Source organism: Epinephelus moara, chromosome 16, assembly GCF_006386435.1.
Source record: "Epinephelus moara isolate mb chromosome 16, YSFRI_EMoa_1.0, whole genome shotgun sequence".
Taxonomy (NCBI): domain Eukaryota; kingdom Metazoa; phylum Chordata; class Actinopteri; order Perciformes; family Serranidae; genus Epinephelus; species Epinephelus moara.
Genome location: NC_065521.1, coordinates 16,405,655 through 16,422,543, shown reverse-complemented (window position 1 = coordinate 16,422,543; position 16,889 = coordinate 16,405,655). Strand labels below are relative to the sequence as shown.

The following is a 16,889-nucleotide window of genomic DNA, read 5'->3' as shown; positions in this document are numbered from 1 at the left end:
TGTTGTGTTGTTTGGAAGAGGGGGTCATTTTCTTACTTTGTCACTGTCAGTTGACACAGACATTGCAATGGCGGTTGCTTGGAGGGGTTAATGTTTTTCACAGTAATTCAAGAAATATGGCAATTTAAGAGTTATTATTTCTGTAAGTCAACCTACAACAACCTCTATAGGTTGGTCTTATCTACACTTGTCACCTTTTTTTGTGGCTGTTTTTCTGTCAATTTTTTTTCATGGCTTAGTTAGGGAGCTAGCTATGCAGAAACCCCCCTATTCTTAATTATGCCTACAAAACTCTGATTGATGGATTGTTTGTCCAACCAGGAGGAAACAGCAGTAAAACAGACTTAGTATAACTGCTGAACAAATTGAAAGTGTTTCACACAAGCAACCAGGAACAAAGCTGGCCTCTCTGAAGCCACTATAGCCAACATAGTGGCCACACTGTATATTTACAACTTTCAGATCTGTAATTCGGCCCCAGAGACAAGTACTTTGAAAAAGTAGGTGTTTTATTTTTTGTTGTTTTTTTTGTTTTTTGAGGTACATCAACTTCCCAGAATGAACACACATAATCTCAAAAAATTGTAAAATTCATTAATAGCCAAATCCAGAGTTAAAGTGAGCAAGCCAGAGAGGGAGTGGTTGGGACGTGAGGTTGACATTTTTTTTTATATTTGCTGAAACTGTCACTATATTCTGAAAGATGTACATAAGACAGATAGTCTGAGAAAAAATTATGTCCTCCCTTCCTGCTGTTTCTAATGGTATTCGCTAGAATCAGACCTTGGCACAGCAGCAACAACCAATCAGAGCCGAGGAGTCTCTACGACAGGTGTCAATCATGTAAATCACTCCGTTAACTTCGGACAAACTGTCAAACTGGTCAGTGCTGATCAAATATGAATCAAGATTCTGTTACTGCATTATCTATTTCTGGCCTCAAATGTTTTCGGAAACATATTTTAGTGCACGGTTTATCTGTAAAATGAGAATTATTGGGGCGTCGGTGGCTTAATGGATAGAGCAGGCGCCCCATGTACAAGGCTGTTGCCGCAGTGGCCCGGGTTCGACTCCAGCCTGTGGCCCTTTGTTGCATGTCATTCCCTCTCTCTTTCTCTCTCTCCCGTTCACACTCAGCTTTCCTATCGATTAAAGGCAAAAATGCCCAAAAAATATCTTTAAAAACAAAAAAAAACAAAATGAGAAAGTTATTGAGCCGGCCACCATGCTGGATACAGTGAACTAAAGCACCAGGCACCGCCCACCAGCCAGACAACTTTCTCATGTTACAGCTAAACAGTACACTAAAATATGTTTCTGAAAACATTTGTAGCCAGGAATAGGCAGTGAAGTAACATAATCTTGATTTCAATTTGATCAGTGCTGCCTAGTTTGACCGCAGTTCGCCAGCAGTGCTTGACATGATTGAAAGCTGCTTTGGAGACACTCAGCTCTGATTGGTTGTTTTAGTTCACATGCAGTAAGGCCATTAGAAGTGCTACAAGGCAATAGAGTAGGCAGAGGAGTATGATTTTTTTTCACAGATTATCTGTCTCTTTTAGTGCTGTACGGATATCGAGACATTTTCTCCAAATATTATTAAAAAAACGGTGATATCGTTATAAAAGTTACCAATTACAGTTTGAAAGGAAAGCAAAGCAATTCCCATAGTACTGCGCAGCGCCTGCTCAGTGCTGTATCCAGTTTCCTTTATACATCCATGGCTTCTATCACCACATTTACATTTTAGATTTAAACCTGTCTTGCCATGTTACCTGCTTACTTTAACACTTTACTTTTAAAACACAATAATTCAAGGGTCACGTAAACAGCCAGCATGTAGAGAATTTCAATCCAACACAAGACCAGAAGAAAATTTTAACCTGATGACATGATCATTGGAATAGGATGGCTTGAATGAACGGTTTTAGGTGTAATCCCTGAGGAGCGAGGCAATGTGTCCCACCCCGGCAGTTCCGGCTGATAAAAGGGAGATTACAAGGATGATTTACTACAGATTACACCAAACAGCTCTACCAGTACATCCACTGATATGTCACAGCTCACACCAGTAACAGAAACTTTAATGATGACAATGACTTGGAAGAAAGCAAACAAACGAACAAAATAGCGTTTTTAGTTAACATGATTTTTAAGATTTCTTTCACAGTCATTTACTATATTTTTTTGCCCCTCCATTTCTGCATAGTGAAAAATCCCTAAGCTTCTTAATGGGTAATCCTTTTCATCATCACTTTTTAATGGTGAAGTGAAATCCAAGCAGGATTACATATTGAAGAGGAATATGTATTTCAAATATATTGTATTTGCTCCCATCAGATAAAAATAAGCACAAAAGCAGCTACTTTTCCTAAAGTCAAACCTAACTTCAACTTAAAATTTACTGATAAATATTTTTTTAAGTTTTTCCAGCCTTGCTCTCATGGATTCTAGGTGATCCTCATAAATAGCTTTTCTTTCACATTTCAGTTTTTTTTTTTTAGGAATGGAAATGTAGATAAAGTAGATGAAGTTTTGCCCAGTTGTTTTAGTAGTTCTAGGTGAAATCCTTTGGGGATATGCACTGCAGCTCTCTGTCTCGGTACCACAAAGTTATAGAACAACTATTTCAATTTTACAGTGTCCTCTACTAATCTCAGAAGTGTCATTAAAGACTATGGAGGAGAATTACTCTTGGACGAGGCTGCCGATAATCTGGCTGCAGAGAAGAAAAGCACCCAAGTAAATCTGTGCAGGACACTGACAAATCTGAAACCCCATCCATCCATCCGCAAAATTCTCCCGAGCATATGGGCCTGGCGACGTCCCACCACGCTTTTCCACTCTGCCCTGCCAAGCTAATTCAAGAGTGACTCTCCAGCAGCGATTCTATTTGCAGGCAGAACAAGAGTGCTTCCTTAAATACACCCCCTGTGCTCATTGGTCAAGCTATGCAGGGAAAAAAACATTTTTTTTCATCAGTCCCCTTTGTAAATGAGGAGATTTCATTTTGATGTGCAAGGAGGCGGCCTTTCTGGCTTTGAGACATGAAGGGTGTTGTAGTAGAACAGGGGGAATATGAAACACCAGCCTGTCCTCGAACCTGAAGCTGGCAGATTCGTTGAAGACGAGGCTCGGTTGTAACGCTTTTAAAAAACACACTGACATCTGGAGAGCCTTAAAACCACTGACATTTACAGTATTAGCTCTCAAGCCTTCAACCAGCATTAAGAGCGTAAAGAGGGAAAGACAGAGAAGACAGTTGATAGGGGAAAAATAGAGGAGGGAAGAGCAGGGAAAAAAGAGAGGGGTGTTGGGAGAAGGAGAGAGAAAATGAGAGGTGGGGGTGGATCTGAGCCACAAACTGCGTTTGATACTTGACCACTGTTTACATGATAATGAACTATACATACATATATACATACATACACATATACAGTGTATATATACTGTATATGTGTTATGTTGGAGGACTGGAGTTTTACATAAGCCTGTGCATGACTATTGGGCCTCTTTGAATCATGCTTACGTCTCCCATCACCATGGCTACAACCTACAGTAGTGTGGAGGCGCGCTCTACATCTCTCTCCTGCTTTCCCTGGTGAGCCGATCCTACAGTCGTGGGTTAAAGTAAAGTAATGGGTCTTCAGGGTCCTGAATCTTTATCTCTCTTTGAAGAGCTTGACAGTGGCTCGTGGCTTTTGACTGATGTGCTGCAAACAGAAATAGTAACCTGTAAAACCACTGTTGCAGTTGTGTGTTTATTATCAACCTAATTGGTGTCTTAGCTCCTCTCTGCTCGGGAACACGATGTAAAAATAAAACGTTTTTTTAGGAGAAAGTGCCTTTTTGCATAACAGTGTGTGTTCTCACAGTGTACCTGCCCTTTTCTGCTCTCTCATAGATGCTCCTTATCCAAAGATGCCAAGAAGCTTTTTGACAGAGATACAGGAGTCCTGGAGGTTCCAATGACGGTGCAAGTAGCCGGGCAGGTTTGTATTATAACAATACACTGCAGTGTGTTTTACAGTAAACCTCCCTGTGATCTTGAAAACACTGTTCTTATCGTGCGATACAGGGCTTGTGTCCTACTTTGTGGCTAAAACAGAAGCAGAGCTGCTGAAGGTTGTAACCTATTTTGCTGGTAACAAGCTAAAATTATCTCCCACCCCCAAGGCCCAGTTACTCCATGGGCGCTAATAAGCCAAGCATAAAGGTTATCCCATATTGTTTTACTGAATATTTCTCCAGAGGCTTGAAAAAGGAAAGCAGAAGTCTATGTGTCCTCTTCTTCCTCCATGGAGTACATCTTATTTGCTTACATAAACTGTATTTGTATATTTATTGGTTTGATTATTTTTATTAAACATCACACCTTTCAACATGGATGGTTATGCTTACAATTGCTTGCTTAATAAAGAAAGCAATTACATAGAGCCTTCATATATGACATGCATAAAATGGCTCGCATAGCAGGATATATATAACACATAAAACATGAGTACACTGGTGCATTTGCAGCACAGGTGACGTTAAATGACTGACAGATGGAGAGCTTCCACACCTTTTATGGGCATGAAACAGTAAAAAGTTGAGCATCTGTGTTCTAAACTTTCAGATTCTTTGAGAAATTACAAAAGCCACAAGCACATGTGTGTAAATAGAGAAGCTTACAGCTTGAACCTTCAAGGCTGAAGGTTCAAGGGTCTTTTTTGTCAAATAAACAACAATCACAAGAGCAATTGTTGCCTTTGAAATTAAATTAACTTAATTCAGTTTTAGATTCTGGGTTATTTCTGGGCAAATTTTATTCCCAACTGCAAAGACGAAGCTCTGATTCATATCTCCGCCCGGCTTTTTCCTCACTAACAACATCAGCTGAGGCTATTGTATTATTCAGAGCCATCCGTCAAACCAAAGTGACCTCTCAGAACCAAGTGCAGGTATTGTTCTTGACAGTATCCTAAACATAGACACACAGAAGGCTGGATGATTTAACATTGCAAAAGGGGTCTGTTATCTTACTATCTTACTATATAATGACGAAAACTCTGTCTGTCTGTGTCTGTGTGTGTGTCTGTTCCACGTTTTTCTCCTCACTGACTTGGTCAATCCATGTGAAATGTGGCACAGTGGTAGAGGGTCATGGGAGGATGTGAATGAAGCAATACTACATCAATTGGCCAAAGGGGGGCGCTATAGCAACCGATTGAAATTGCAAACTTTGAATGGGCATATCTCATGCCCCGTATGTCGTAGAGACATGAAACTTTGCACAGAGATGCCTCTCCTCATGAGGAACACATTTGCCTCAAGAACCCATAACTTCCGCTTATATAGATTTTCCGCCATTTTGAATTTTTTGAAAAACACTTCAAATGGATCTCTTCCTAGGAAGTTTGAGCGATCTGCATGAAACTGGGTGAACATAATCTAGGGACCAATATCTAAAGTTCCCTCTTGGCAAAAGTTGGAAAACTTACTAAAACTGAGCTTCTATAAGGCAATGAATATTGCGGAGGGCGTGGCTCATCACATAAAGGTGTATAACATCTCAAGGGTTTCACCCATCACCACGCAACTTTGTAGGCATATGACCACACATAATCTGAGGGGACCCCTCCATTATTGACCCCATCAAACAAAATGGGGGCGCTAGAGAGCTCATTTCTTATCTAGGCCTAACCGCCATATGGATTTTTACTAAACTTGGTAGATATGTAGAACAGGACGCCTCAAGGTGACTGGAGAAATTTAACTCTAATTGGCAACTGGGTGGCGCTATAACAACAGAAAAATGCCTAAAAATGGCTAAAATGCGACCGATCGCTGTGGCTCCCCCTGTGGCCAAATGTTTTTTTTTTTCTTTCTTTCTATTTTTTGGTATGACTAAGTCATGGTATGGTATGCTGTACATAGTCACGGAAACAGTCAGTGTCATTCTGTCAGTCAGTCATTCTGTCTGTCCCACGTTTTTCTACTCACTGACGTGGTCAATCTATGTGAAACTGCACATAGGCATTGAGGATTGGCATAGGTAGAAGGTGACAAAGCTACTTTTTCCAAAAATTACACTATTAGTATATTCTTTTACAAAGTCACTTTTAATTGAATTGTATGCATTCATCCCACAAGTTACTACGCACGCGCACTGATATATGTATCCACCTCAAACGGACATCAGCTGTAGCCGAGCAATCGTACTATCAAATTCACAAAAACTCTGTCTGAATACATTGCTCTTCTTAATGGGTTCAGTTGACTTTTTAATCTGCAATTTCCTATGACCTGTATCCCAAACACACCATGTGAAACTGTATGTGGGCAACTGTGCACTCAATGGGTATGGACTAGTGTTATATCAGTTTTAATAATATCAACTTTGTCTTCATGATCATGTTCTGTCAGTCAGTTTAGCATGGCTTCTACAGTAATACCGCAGTAAACATGAGCCGAAAAAAAGATGGTCAGAGATGCAAATCAGAGCTGTAGTGAATTCAGAATGCTTCGTTTTTGCATTTGGGAATAACGTGGGGCTGCTGTGGCTCAGGAGGTAGAGTGGAACCACTAATCTGAACATGGGCGGATAGATCCCTGGCTTGTCCAGTCCGCACAATGAAGTTTACTTTGGCATACTCAATACTGAACTCAAAATTGCTCCTGATGGCCGTGCCATAAATGTGTGACTATGTGTGAGTGTTTAAACTAAGTAGCTGGTGGCAGATTATATGGTAGCCTTGGCCACTAGGGTGTGAATGTGTGTATGAATGGGTGAATGTGACATGAAGTGTAAAAGTGCTTACAGTGGTCAGAAGACCAGAAAGGTGCTACATACTGTAAGTGCAAGTCCATTTACCATCTTGTGTTTTCAGCACTCTAAAAAGCATCATCTCTTGATGTGATACTGATATTATAATATAACTGTAGAATCTACCTCATAGATTTGTTGTTTTATTGTAGCTTTATAGAACAGTGCAACAAACATTGATAAGAAGACTGTTTGAAGTTCAGTGTCAAACAAAAAAAAAATCCTCTAAAGAGGCACAAATATCCTCTTTTCTAGGTCCAACTTGCATTTTGAAATATGAAAACAGTCAAGTCAGGAGCCCTTGAAGTGGAAAATAAATAGCTTACAGCAAATGAATTCCTTCAGCTCGTCAGCAGCAGCCTTTATTAAAGAACACAGAGCAGCTGCTTAGACATTCGTGCTGCAATGATGCCAGTCCTCTTTCTCAGTAAATCTAAATCTGGTCAGTCTTCTTGCCAAATCGTCACCTTCCTCCCCCTCCCCATCCAGCCCCCTATTCCCCGTCTCGAGCAGGACAAGAGGAGAGGATTGTGGGGGGAGCAGAGTCAAAGACTGGGCCAGGATGCTCCTGCGGCGCACCAAAGCTGTTGCCCCCAGTCTCAGGCCCTGAGCTCCTGGCATTTAACCATGTGCCCACACACACACTGTTGTATGGTCACCAGACGCCACAGCAGCCAGGAGAGCAACGGTGCAGAGACCAATAAACAAGGTCATCTGCTGAGCACTGACATGATTCAAGAAGGCGTTATCTACCTAAATGTGTGTTAAAGGATAACGCTGATATTTGATAAACTATTGCCAATAAATCCTAAAAAACACCAAAACCAGCAAATTAATTTATCGTACTGTTTGTATTGTGTCTGTGTATCCGAAGACCTTCGGCCTCGTTTGTTATTAAAAAACACAAACAAATGAGCCACACTGTTACACCGGGTGATGTCTTCCTTTGTGACCGTTAACACAGCCACACATTACACTACACTATGCTGCTATAAGTAATCATGAGCAATAAATATGTAGTAATCCACCACTTAAAATAGTCCCAAATAAATGCATGTAATGTTTGCTAAAATCTACAATGCTCAGATGTTTTAGGGAATTATTTTGCCTTTTTTTTTTTTTTTAAATACAAAAAGATTTACCTCCTGGCCGAGGGCCACAGACAGATTATTGTCAATAAAAAAACGAATAACACCAGCCTTGCATGATGAGCACAAACAAAAACACCCATATCTCCCATATCTCTTTCATCTTTGTGAAATTACAGATTTAAAGGAACACTGTGCAGATTTTCAACCAGCTTTGCATTATAGCAGTGTGAGTATTATGTGTAAATGAACTGAGGTAAACTTCCCTTCTTCTTACCGGCACCCAGATCTCCCTGCTCAGCTCAAAATGAAATGCTTCATCCAGCTGATCTTTGCTGGCTCTAGGGCTGTTCCTCGAACTACAGATTGTATTTCCTCATTTTCATATGCCAGCCACCACAGACACAAAGAGTGAGGAGGCAGATTAAGAGAGAGATCCACTCTTTCTCTTTCTCAAACTCAGAGCAAACTCTGATCAAATGTTAAAATTAGGCAGTGCCAGTCAAATATAGGCCAAGATTCTGTTACTGTCTTTCCTATTTCTAACCTAAAATGTCTTCAGAAACATATTTCCGTGCACTGTTTGGCTGTAATAAGAGAGTTTGTGAACAGGAAGTTGTCACCACACTGTTTCCTGTATTGTAAAAACAGCAAAAATATTAGATTAAGCTGCGCTGAGTAAATATGAACCAAAAATCTGTTACTGCATTGCCTGTTTGTTACCAGCTGGCCACCATATTGTTTCCTGTGTCAAAATGGACAAGCTTGCATTATGTCACCCACCAGCGGGAGTGTTTATAGGTCAGGTGCGGCACAGTGCATTCTGGGAGTTGTAGGTTTTTTTTACCTCTTAAGCGGAAGCAAATGCCTCAGTGGGCAATACACAGATGCATTCTGGGTCAGGCACGTTCGAACTTATGGTACCATAGTGAAATTGGAGCATAGAGAAGCGGGAGATAAGACAGCACTTCCACTTTTTAAGAAATCTGATCTACGCTGCATCCACAATCCTTCCACTTTTTTTTAGTTTAGTTTAGTTTATTTACTTTATTAATCCCCCTGAGGGGAAATTCAATGTTTTCACTCTTGCTTGTCAATTACACACAGGTCCGAAAGACACACACATGCACAAACAGGACCTATACATGCACAAATTGGAGAGATGTCAGAGTGACTTGCGCTCCTGGCTCACTTATGCTCCGCTCTGCTCACATGCTCTGTACCAGTCTAAATGTTGTTGCAGTCTTTGTCCTCCTAAATGCTTTTTTCCTTCAGTCTGCTTATGAAAGTGTGTAATTAAGATTTGAAAAGTGATACAGGTGCAGAGCCATTTTCAGAACAGCCACTGGAACCATTTGTATTACATAAATCAAACCATCCTGATAATTATTAACATTATTATGATATTAGGATGAATTAAAGAGATCTATATCTAGTGCAGTGTTGTGACATGAAAATAATGTGTATTAAGGAAGCTGTTTTTTCTTCTTAGATGTTGATAAAAATGTGAAAAATGGTGAAATGTGTGTTAAGATGCTCCCTGTGTGTGTGTTTAGGTAAAGCCAGTTCATTTCACAGTCCATGCAGTCGTGACCTCCTCAGACCTACAGTTCGACCGGACTGAGGTGGACTTTGGCCTCTGTTCCATTTACCAGTCAGTCAAGAGCAGCGTTCACCTTACAAACCTGTCCCTGCTGCCTCAGGACTTTGGCTTCCTGGGTGTTCCAGAGGTAAAAGAACTTCTGTGATGTCAGTTAGTAGCGCTGCGAATATCTTATCTTGTGTTAAATGTCACTGTATTTGTGGAGTACAGTTACTTGGATCCATCCAAGCAGAAACTAACCCAGATACTATTAGTCACTGAAAACAATGTTTGTGTCAGTGCTGTATTTGTAGGGGATGTCAGATGTGTAGGAGACTCATGTTTAGTCATTAAAATTAACAATACTTCCACTGTTGGAATTTCAGCTTCACCCTTCCTTTCACAGGTTTCTCAATTTTGAGATTTGCTCTTTTTGTTCAACTCTTGAAGTTGTAATCCTTAAGATTTCAGTCCTGGTTGATTTGGCAACCTCTGTGGTTACCGTGGCAACAGCAAATGCAGTTTAGCACCACAGCAAACTCGTTGAGTAGCTACTTTGGCAGGAATTCAACAAATGCAATGCAACAGTTGGATGTTTTCCTTTTTTTTTTTGCATTAGTGGTAACTTAATACAGCTCTGATATGTGTAATGAGAGTGAATATCAAGCAGTGAGGCTGTTATCAGTGAGATGAAATTATGCTGGATTCATACAAACATTGTTTGCTGTGTATTCACCATGTGTGAGTATGCAGTCTAAATCCTGCACAGTAATGGCAGACACTGCCACTACCAATAAAAACTACTGTCCTTGTGTGGCCTGCTCATTTTGGGGCTTTTTCCATTTCTAGTTTTGTCTCTTGAATTCCAGGTTAATAGCACTGTTAATAGCCCTGATCTAATCAGGTTTGTCAGGCTGCTGTAGAAGAAAGGCAAACAGGAAGTTAAAAGACAAAATCAGGCCCCCAGGAAGTGTGCCAGTCTTCAAAAACCAATTTTTATAGTGGCCAAAGAGTGGAAGTATGACTTCTGGGCCAGTTACGTGATGCCGTGTGGTCCAAAAGACTTTTTCCCATAGACTCACATTGTAAAAGAGATGTCTGTAAATCAGTGGAATTTTTTTTTTAAGCATCACAACCCCTGCAAAATTACTCGTTTCACTATCAGAATTCAATCCATTCAGTGTGAAAACATTAGGAAAGTCTAGAAGAACTGCAAGATTAAATCATTTTATTCCCATTCAAGTTAGTGGAGCTCTAAACCGGAAGTAGCCGGCTGGACCTACAGAAGTCTCTTGTGCACTTGCTCTATGGGCTCAATGATGCGAAAGCAGCACCAATCATTTGGGTAATTTCATAGGTGGCAGTTGAACCATTTTGGCTTTATGCGCCACTTAGCAACTTTAATAGTAATGATCGAGGGACTGCCTCCAACACTGTATCCAGGATCCTTTATACATCTATGGACAAAATAACAGGGCACTATCTCATTGCAGAAATGCAGAAATTCAATAGAGATTTAATAACTTAATGTAAATACACTGAATGGCTGTTGCAGAAAAAATGCTGCCCATCAGTACACTCAAAGTTGGGGTTTGATTCATGACAATTATAAAGATTATAGCAGTAAACTGTGTGGATAATTTGTGTTGTTCGTGTTCTCTCACACTACAGTTTATTGAGGTCCAGCCTAACGATGGCTTTGGCACTTTGCTCCCACAAGAGACCCTGGAGATTGATCTGATTTTCAGTGCAAACAAGGCCAAAGAGTACAAATTCCAGCTCAACTGCAAATCAGGAATTAACAGGTGAACTTTAATTTTGCATTATGTGTAATTTAAGGTCATATATGGATTGGATGATTTAAAGTACCAACATATCCTTGATTTTAAGAATGATGTTTGTCATTATGTCTGATATGATGGATATTATTCAGTTTATTACATTCAGCATTTATTAATATATAAGTAAACAATGTGCTTCTCTTTGTCAACAGAGATTTCCCTCTGTCTTGCCGAGCAGCAGCTTTCCGCCCTCCGTTGGAGCTCTCTCATTCTCTGGTCCAGTTCGGGGCCACAGCAGTAGGTGACCACTCTACTGCTATACTTCACCTGACCAACCGCCAAACCAACCAGAAACATCCCAAACAACCGAACACACCAGCGGTCAAGGACACCTTGGCTCCTGTCGCAGCCAGGCTGTTCTCCTTCACCTTACCAAAGGATTCAGACGTCAGCATTTTTCCTTCCGCGGGCCGCCTGCTGCCCGGAGAGGTGAAGTAACACACCTCTTATGTTTACATCGATATTAAAGGGGCACTCTACTGATTTTACACATAAAGGCCAGATTACTAGTCTTTTTAATGTGTCTCATGCGATTCAACCAACTTTATAGAAGTGCAATTGGAGTGCCTCTTTAATAGGGACTGTGGGAACCTGCTCAAACCAAGCATGTCTTCAGCACTTTTAATTTGAACCCCTCCTCACCGCCCGCAGTTTTAGTAAGAGCCAGATCTCTTGAGGTTGTGTTTCTCATTTTACGCATGGCCAAAATCTTCATGTAACATTATCGCAAAGCCATAATTAAAGTTGTAGGCTACATGTGATCCTAATCTAACTCCTTGTTCTAACTCTGAACTTAATCAAAATAGTTTGAGTTAAGTTTGTGAATGTAAACTTTATTTTGTAAGGAAACCAAACCTGACGAGCAAATACGTTTTTACCTATTATGACAGTTTGTACAGACATAATGTTCACAGATTTAATGGATCTCTGAGGAAAATCTTCTAGCCTCAGTTCAACTCAGTACAGTGAGACAAACAGCCAACGTAGCTGCCACTGGCTCACAACAGATGCCTTTATAGTGTAACGATGCACTCTACTGGACACCTGCTAACAGTGAACAAGTGCTTTTTATTTTGTTCTGTCTATGCTGCAAAATCAATGAGTACAAACACAATATAAAAAACAGTGAATCTTCATTTTATATTCGCTTGTAATCTCTGCAGCATCATTTCAAAGTAGAGATGTTATGAAAATCATTGTAGTTTATTGTAATGGTTTGTGACAGTTAAATTTGAAGTACCATTTTTCATCAGCTGACAGTGGAAGACTTTCCTCAAGGCTCTGTTTATGGAAACAATTTATCCATTGCATTCATTTCTTCCCCACTGCATAGCAGAAGCCCATCGGGAGAACTCCAGTAAATAGTGTGCAATTGGAAAACAGAGGGATTAACATCCTCAGCTTAGTCCACTTGAATTGGTCCACGCTAGAGAAACCCCAGAACAGGAGGCTGCCTGAAACTAATTTAAACCTCCAGTTTGTAATATAAAGTGGAGGTTTAAATAGAAAGAATCTCAAAAAACTTTTGTTAATGCTGGACTCTATATTGCTGACATGTTACCATCTCTCCTCTCACCTAGAGATGTCTGATCCAGGTGACATTCAGACCCAGACTGTTAGACCAGGACATCAAAGAGGAGGCTCTGCGTCTTTTCAACCGAGCCAAGTTGCTGCGTGAGAAGGAGTTGGAGAGGAACAGACATGCTGAACAAGAGGTACGACTATACACACACCTACTCCAGTCATCTCCTGCTCGTGTGAGGGTCAGTCTGTGCTGCTGCAGGGGCTTTAAATCTGTGCACATCTTCACCACCTTACTGCCTTTCAGCGCTTTCATAAACATGCTGGCATTTGTACAGAAGGTAGACGCTACATTTGTCTAACTTTAGTATGACCCCATCAGTTACCTTTATGTGTGTTCATTGTAAGACTAAACAGGAGGTCTCATTGGAAACCAGTAAAGGAAAGAAGGCACCTGTGATTCCAAAGAACAGCAAGGTGTCAGACGGAATGAAGACAGACCAACTAACTGAATCACCAAATCCTGCCGACATACAGCCGGGGTAGGAGGTTTTCATTTCCACAATATTTTCCTTGATCTCATCCATTTTGGTGCTCACTTTGTATTGCAAATCACTTTTGAAATGATGTCCAGTTTGCTGGACTGAAATGCCTGTAAAGCAAATATTCATCAATAAATATTCTATAACCAAATATCAAACAGCAGTGCTCCAAAAAGAGAATAAATTATTCTTTAGGAAACAACTTTCACATTCTCCCTGAAAGCCTCTTTATGGAAAGTAGGCTAAACCCAATTAATAACTTGGACAGAAGTCTTAGATCCAACAACACTGAAATAAGTTACACACAAGGCTTTTGCTCGAGCATTCCCTCTTCTTTCTGTGCTCAATGGATTTCATCAGTATTCCCATTTCTTTAAATTTGCAGTGATCACAAAATACACAGTGTTATCTCAAAAGAGCTGGAAAAACTGTGATGGAAAGGGTTTTCATTGTGAGTTTTTTCCTTCAAGGTCAGAGCAGTATGAGGAGGCCAGGGCCTCTCTGCTGTACTCCTTCACCCAATGCTACAGTGAGTACACCATTCCCTGCTTTGTGTCGGACGGAGACCCTCCAGAGGAAGACCGACAGGCCCAGCCAGCATGGAGGTAAGTCAACTCTGAGTCAGATTCTACACAGCTCTGTATAGCACACTGTGGGCCCTGTCATGTCACATTTTTTCTGCTCCAGTTATAAAATAAAATCTTTTGTTCCGCACTCCAGTCCAGTTGATGGCGTTTGCACCTCTAGCGAGTTTGCCAAGAGGAAGATGGAGGAATGCGTTTTTCTGAGGCTTTCCTCCAAAATAGAACCACAGAGGTTGTTTTCACGAGCAGCTATTACAACCCATATTTACGTTTATCCTTAGGCGGTGATCTCTAGTGGCTGTCGTAATTATGACGGGTGCAGAAGTAAAAAGTAATACAAAGTCTGTTTAGGGGCGGTGGACAGGTCAAATAACACAGGACTTTCATTCAGGAGGCCGGCATCGTATTACGTGTGAAACCAAAAGTCAACGTTATTACAACAACGTCATGAAGTATGTCACGGTATGTATGTAACTTATGTCACGTGAGATCCATCACATTACATTAGTAACAAACTTTTTTTAAGCCAAACCATAATCTTTTTTTCCAAACCCAACCAAGGAGTTTTGTTACCTAAACTAACCACATAGTTTTGATGCAGCTGCAGATGTTTCACAACCTTAACCACATGTTTACACCTGCAACTGTTAATGGTCATATATGAGTTATTCTGTCATCCACCAGTAGAGGCACTTACTAGTGGAATGCTCCTGTGGGTCGTACTAGGGGATAGCAACATAGGAGCTATGTGGTTGTATGGGTTGGAGGAGTTTTTGTTTTTTGTGGTTCTTCAACTAAAGACAGTGAACACAGGAGCAATATTTGCTGTCCTGAAGTCACCCAAATCTTTCTTAATGGCATTCTTCTTCTTCTTCTTCTTCCACTTGATTTTTATTTCGACATCATGGAGCATTACCACCACCAACTAGGATGTGTGGAATGCAGACAGTACATCCGCACCTTAAATCCTACGTACTGCGCCCTTAAACCAAAGCCTCCTTTTCCAGACTTCCACTGCTTTCCCAAAATGGATTTTGATTCAAGCAGAAAATAGGGTCTGCGTTTGAGATATGTAACATCTCAACCAAGCCCAGAATAACCCAACATATGGCAACATTTATTTATTTATGTAATTTATTTAAGTGTTTATTGGAAGGGACAGTGCATATTGATGAACATCAGTATAAATACATCTGTAAATATGCCGGAGTTAGCAGAACTGCTAATTTACATCCGTTGTCCCTTGGCAGGTCACAGACAATTAAAAAACAAAAACAGTAATTAAAACAAGTCAAGTCAAGTTTATTTCTATAGCACATTAAAAACAATCTCAGTTGACCAAAGTGCTGTACAGGCTATGCATGTAAATACATATAAACAAATATAAATAAAATAATTATAAACATCCCTCTCTAAAACACATGGTAAAAATAAACAATAAAATGTAATAAAATGACCAATAAAACATCATAAAAACAAATCAAGATAAAATAAATAGTACTAAAACCAAGATCTCATGCTTAACTAGTGCTGAAAGCTAGTGAGAAGAAATGGGTTTTCAGCAGGGATTTAAAATGCTCAAGAGTCTGAGCAGCTCTTATATGCAGTGGCAGGCTGTTCCACAGATTGGGGGCTGCCACCGAGAAGGCTCTATCACCTCTACTTTTAAGTTTAGATCTGGGAACCTCCAGCAGCAACAGATTGGTAGACCTCATTGCTCTGACTGGGGTGTGGGGGTGTAGCAACTCAGACAGATAGGATGGTGCCAGGCCGTTAAGACTTTTAAAAATGAGTAATAAAATTTTAAACTGGATCCTAAAAGAGACTGGAAGCCAATGTAGGGAAGCCAATACAGGTGTAATGTGGTCACGGCGTTTTTTCCCTGTTAATAGGTGGGCAGCTGCATTTTGAACAGTCTGCAAACGGCGCAGTGAAGACTGGTCAAGTCCAGCACACAGAGAGTTACAATAGTCTAAACGAGACGAGATAAATGCATGAATTACTCTCTCAAAGTAATGTGGAGGGAGGTAGGCCTTCACCTTACTGAGGAGTCTTAATTGGAAGAAGCTCGTCTTGACAACTGAACTGATCTGTTTATCTAGTTTAAAAACAGCATCAAATATCACGCCAAGGTTCCTCACAGCAGGATGACAGTAAGATGCCAAAGGACCGATGGCACTATCATAGCCATCCAACGAATTGGTTTTTCCAAATAAAATTATCTCTGTTTTATTTTTATTCAAGTTAAGGAAGTTTATCTCCATCCATGACAAAACAAACAGTACAAATAGTTTACAAACAGACAAACAATATATACATACATGGAAGTAAAGTGCAGAGTTAGCAGTAATGCCATAACGTGCTATTTAAAGTGTGTCGATGGAATAAAGTGCTTTGATCGAATAAAGTGCATTTTATAAGCAGTCCGGGGGAAATAATCACCCCTACCACCTGGGGCAAACTAAGTCACTCAGACATAAAAAGCCTACTGTAGGTGTTACATTTGCGTCCCATGTGCAAACAACAAAACAAGACAACAGTACAGTAACAGCAATTATACCAACAAAATACTCACAACAAGAGAAAAATCACACAATATATGTACATACGTATATGTATCCGAGCACTGTGAGACGCAACTAGTTATGATTACAGTTTTGGTTTGTTTTGAGCCAGTTCTTGCAGTGAGTTTTGAAGGTGACATATGTAGAACAATCCTGTATCAACATTATATTTCACCCACAGACCCAGTAAAAACACTACTACATGCCCCTGAGTTGTGTGTCAGTTTATGTTTGATGATTTAAATAAATAATAATAATATGTTGAGAACCACAAAAAAGCTTATTTCCCAAAATGTCAACTATTCCTGTAAGGCCCTTAGCATTTCACTTTATATCATGTCATAGTCATGCATATTGCA

At 40.2% G+C, this 16,889-nt stretch overlaps 1 protein-coding gene across 6 annotated transcripts in view; it reads left to right on the top strand.

The window, feature by feature from the left end:
- The window catches only part of cfap74 (cilia and flagella associated protein 74), a 79,925-nt gene that overhangs the window by 51,469 nt on the left and 11,567 nt on the right, over positions 1-16,889 (top strand). For all 6 annotated transcript variants that reach the window (XM_050066003.1, XM_050066005.1, XM_050066004.1 and 3 more), the window contains exons 23-29: positions 3,905-3,992; positions 9,453-9,626; positions 11,150-11,283; positions 11,472-11,748; positions 12,900-13,034; positions 13,249-13,382; positions 13,853-13,987. In XM_050066003.1, coding sequence (XP_049921960.1) covers positions 3,905-3,992; positions 9,453-9,626; positions 11,150-11,283; positions 11,472-11,748; positions 12,900-13,034; positions 13,249-13,382; positions 13,853-13,987 — 1,077 coding nt within the window. The remainder of the gene's footprint in view (positions 1-3,904; positions 3,993-9,452; positions 9,627-11,149; positions 11,284-11,471; positions 11,749-12,899; positions 13,035-13,248; positions 13,383-13,852; positions 13,988-16,889) is intronic.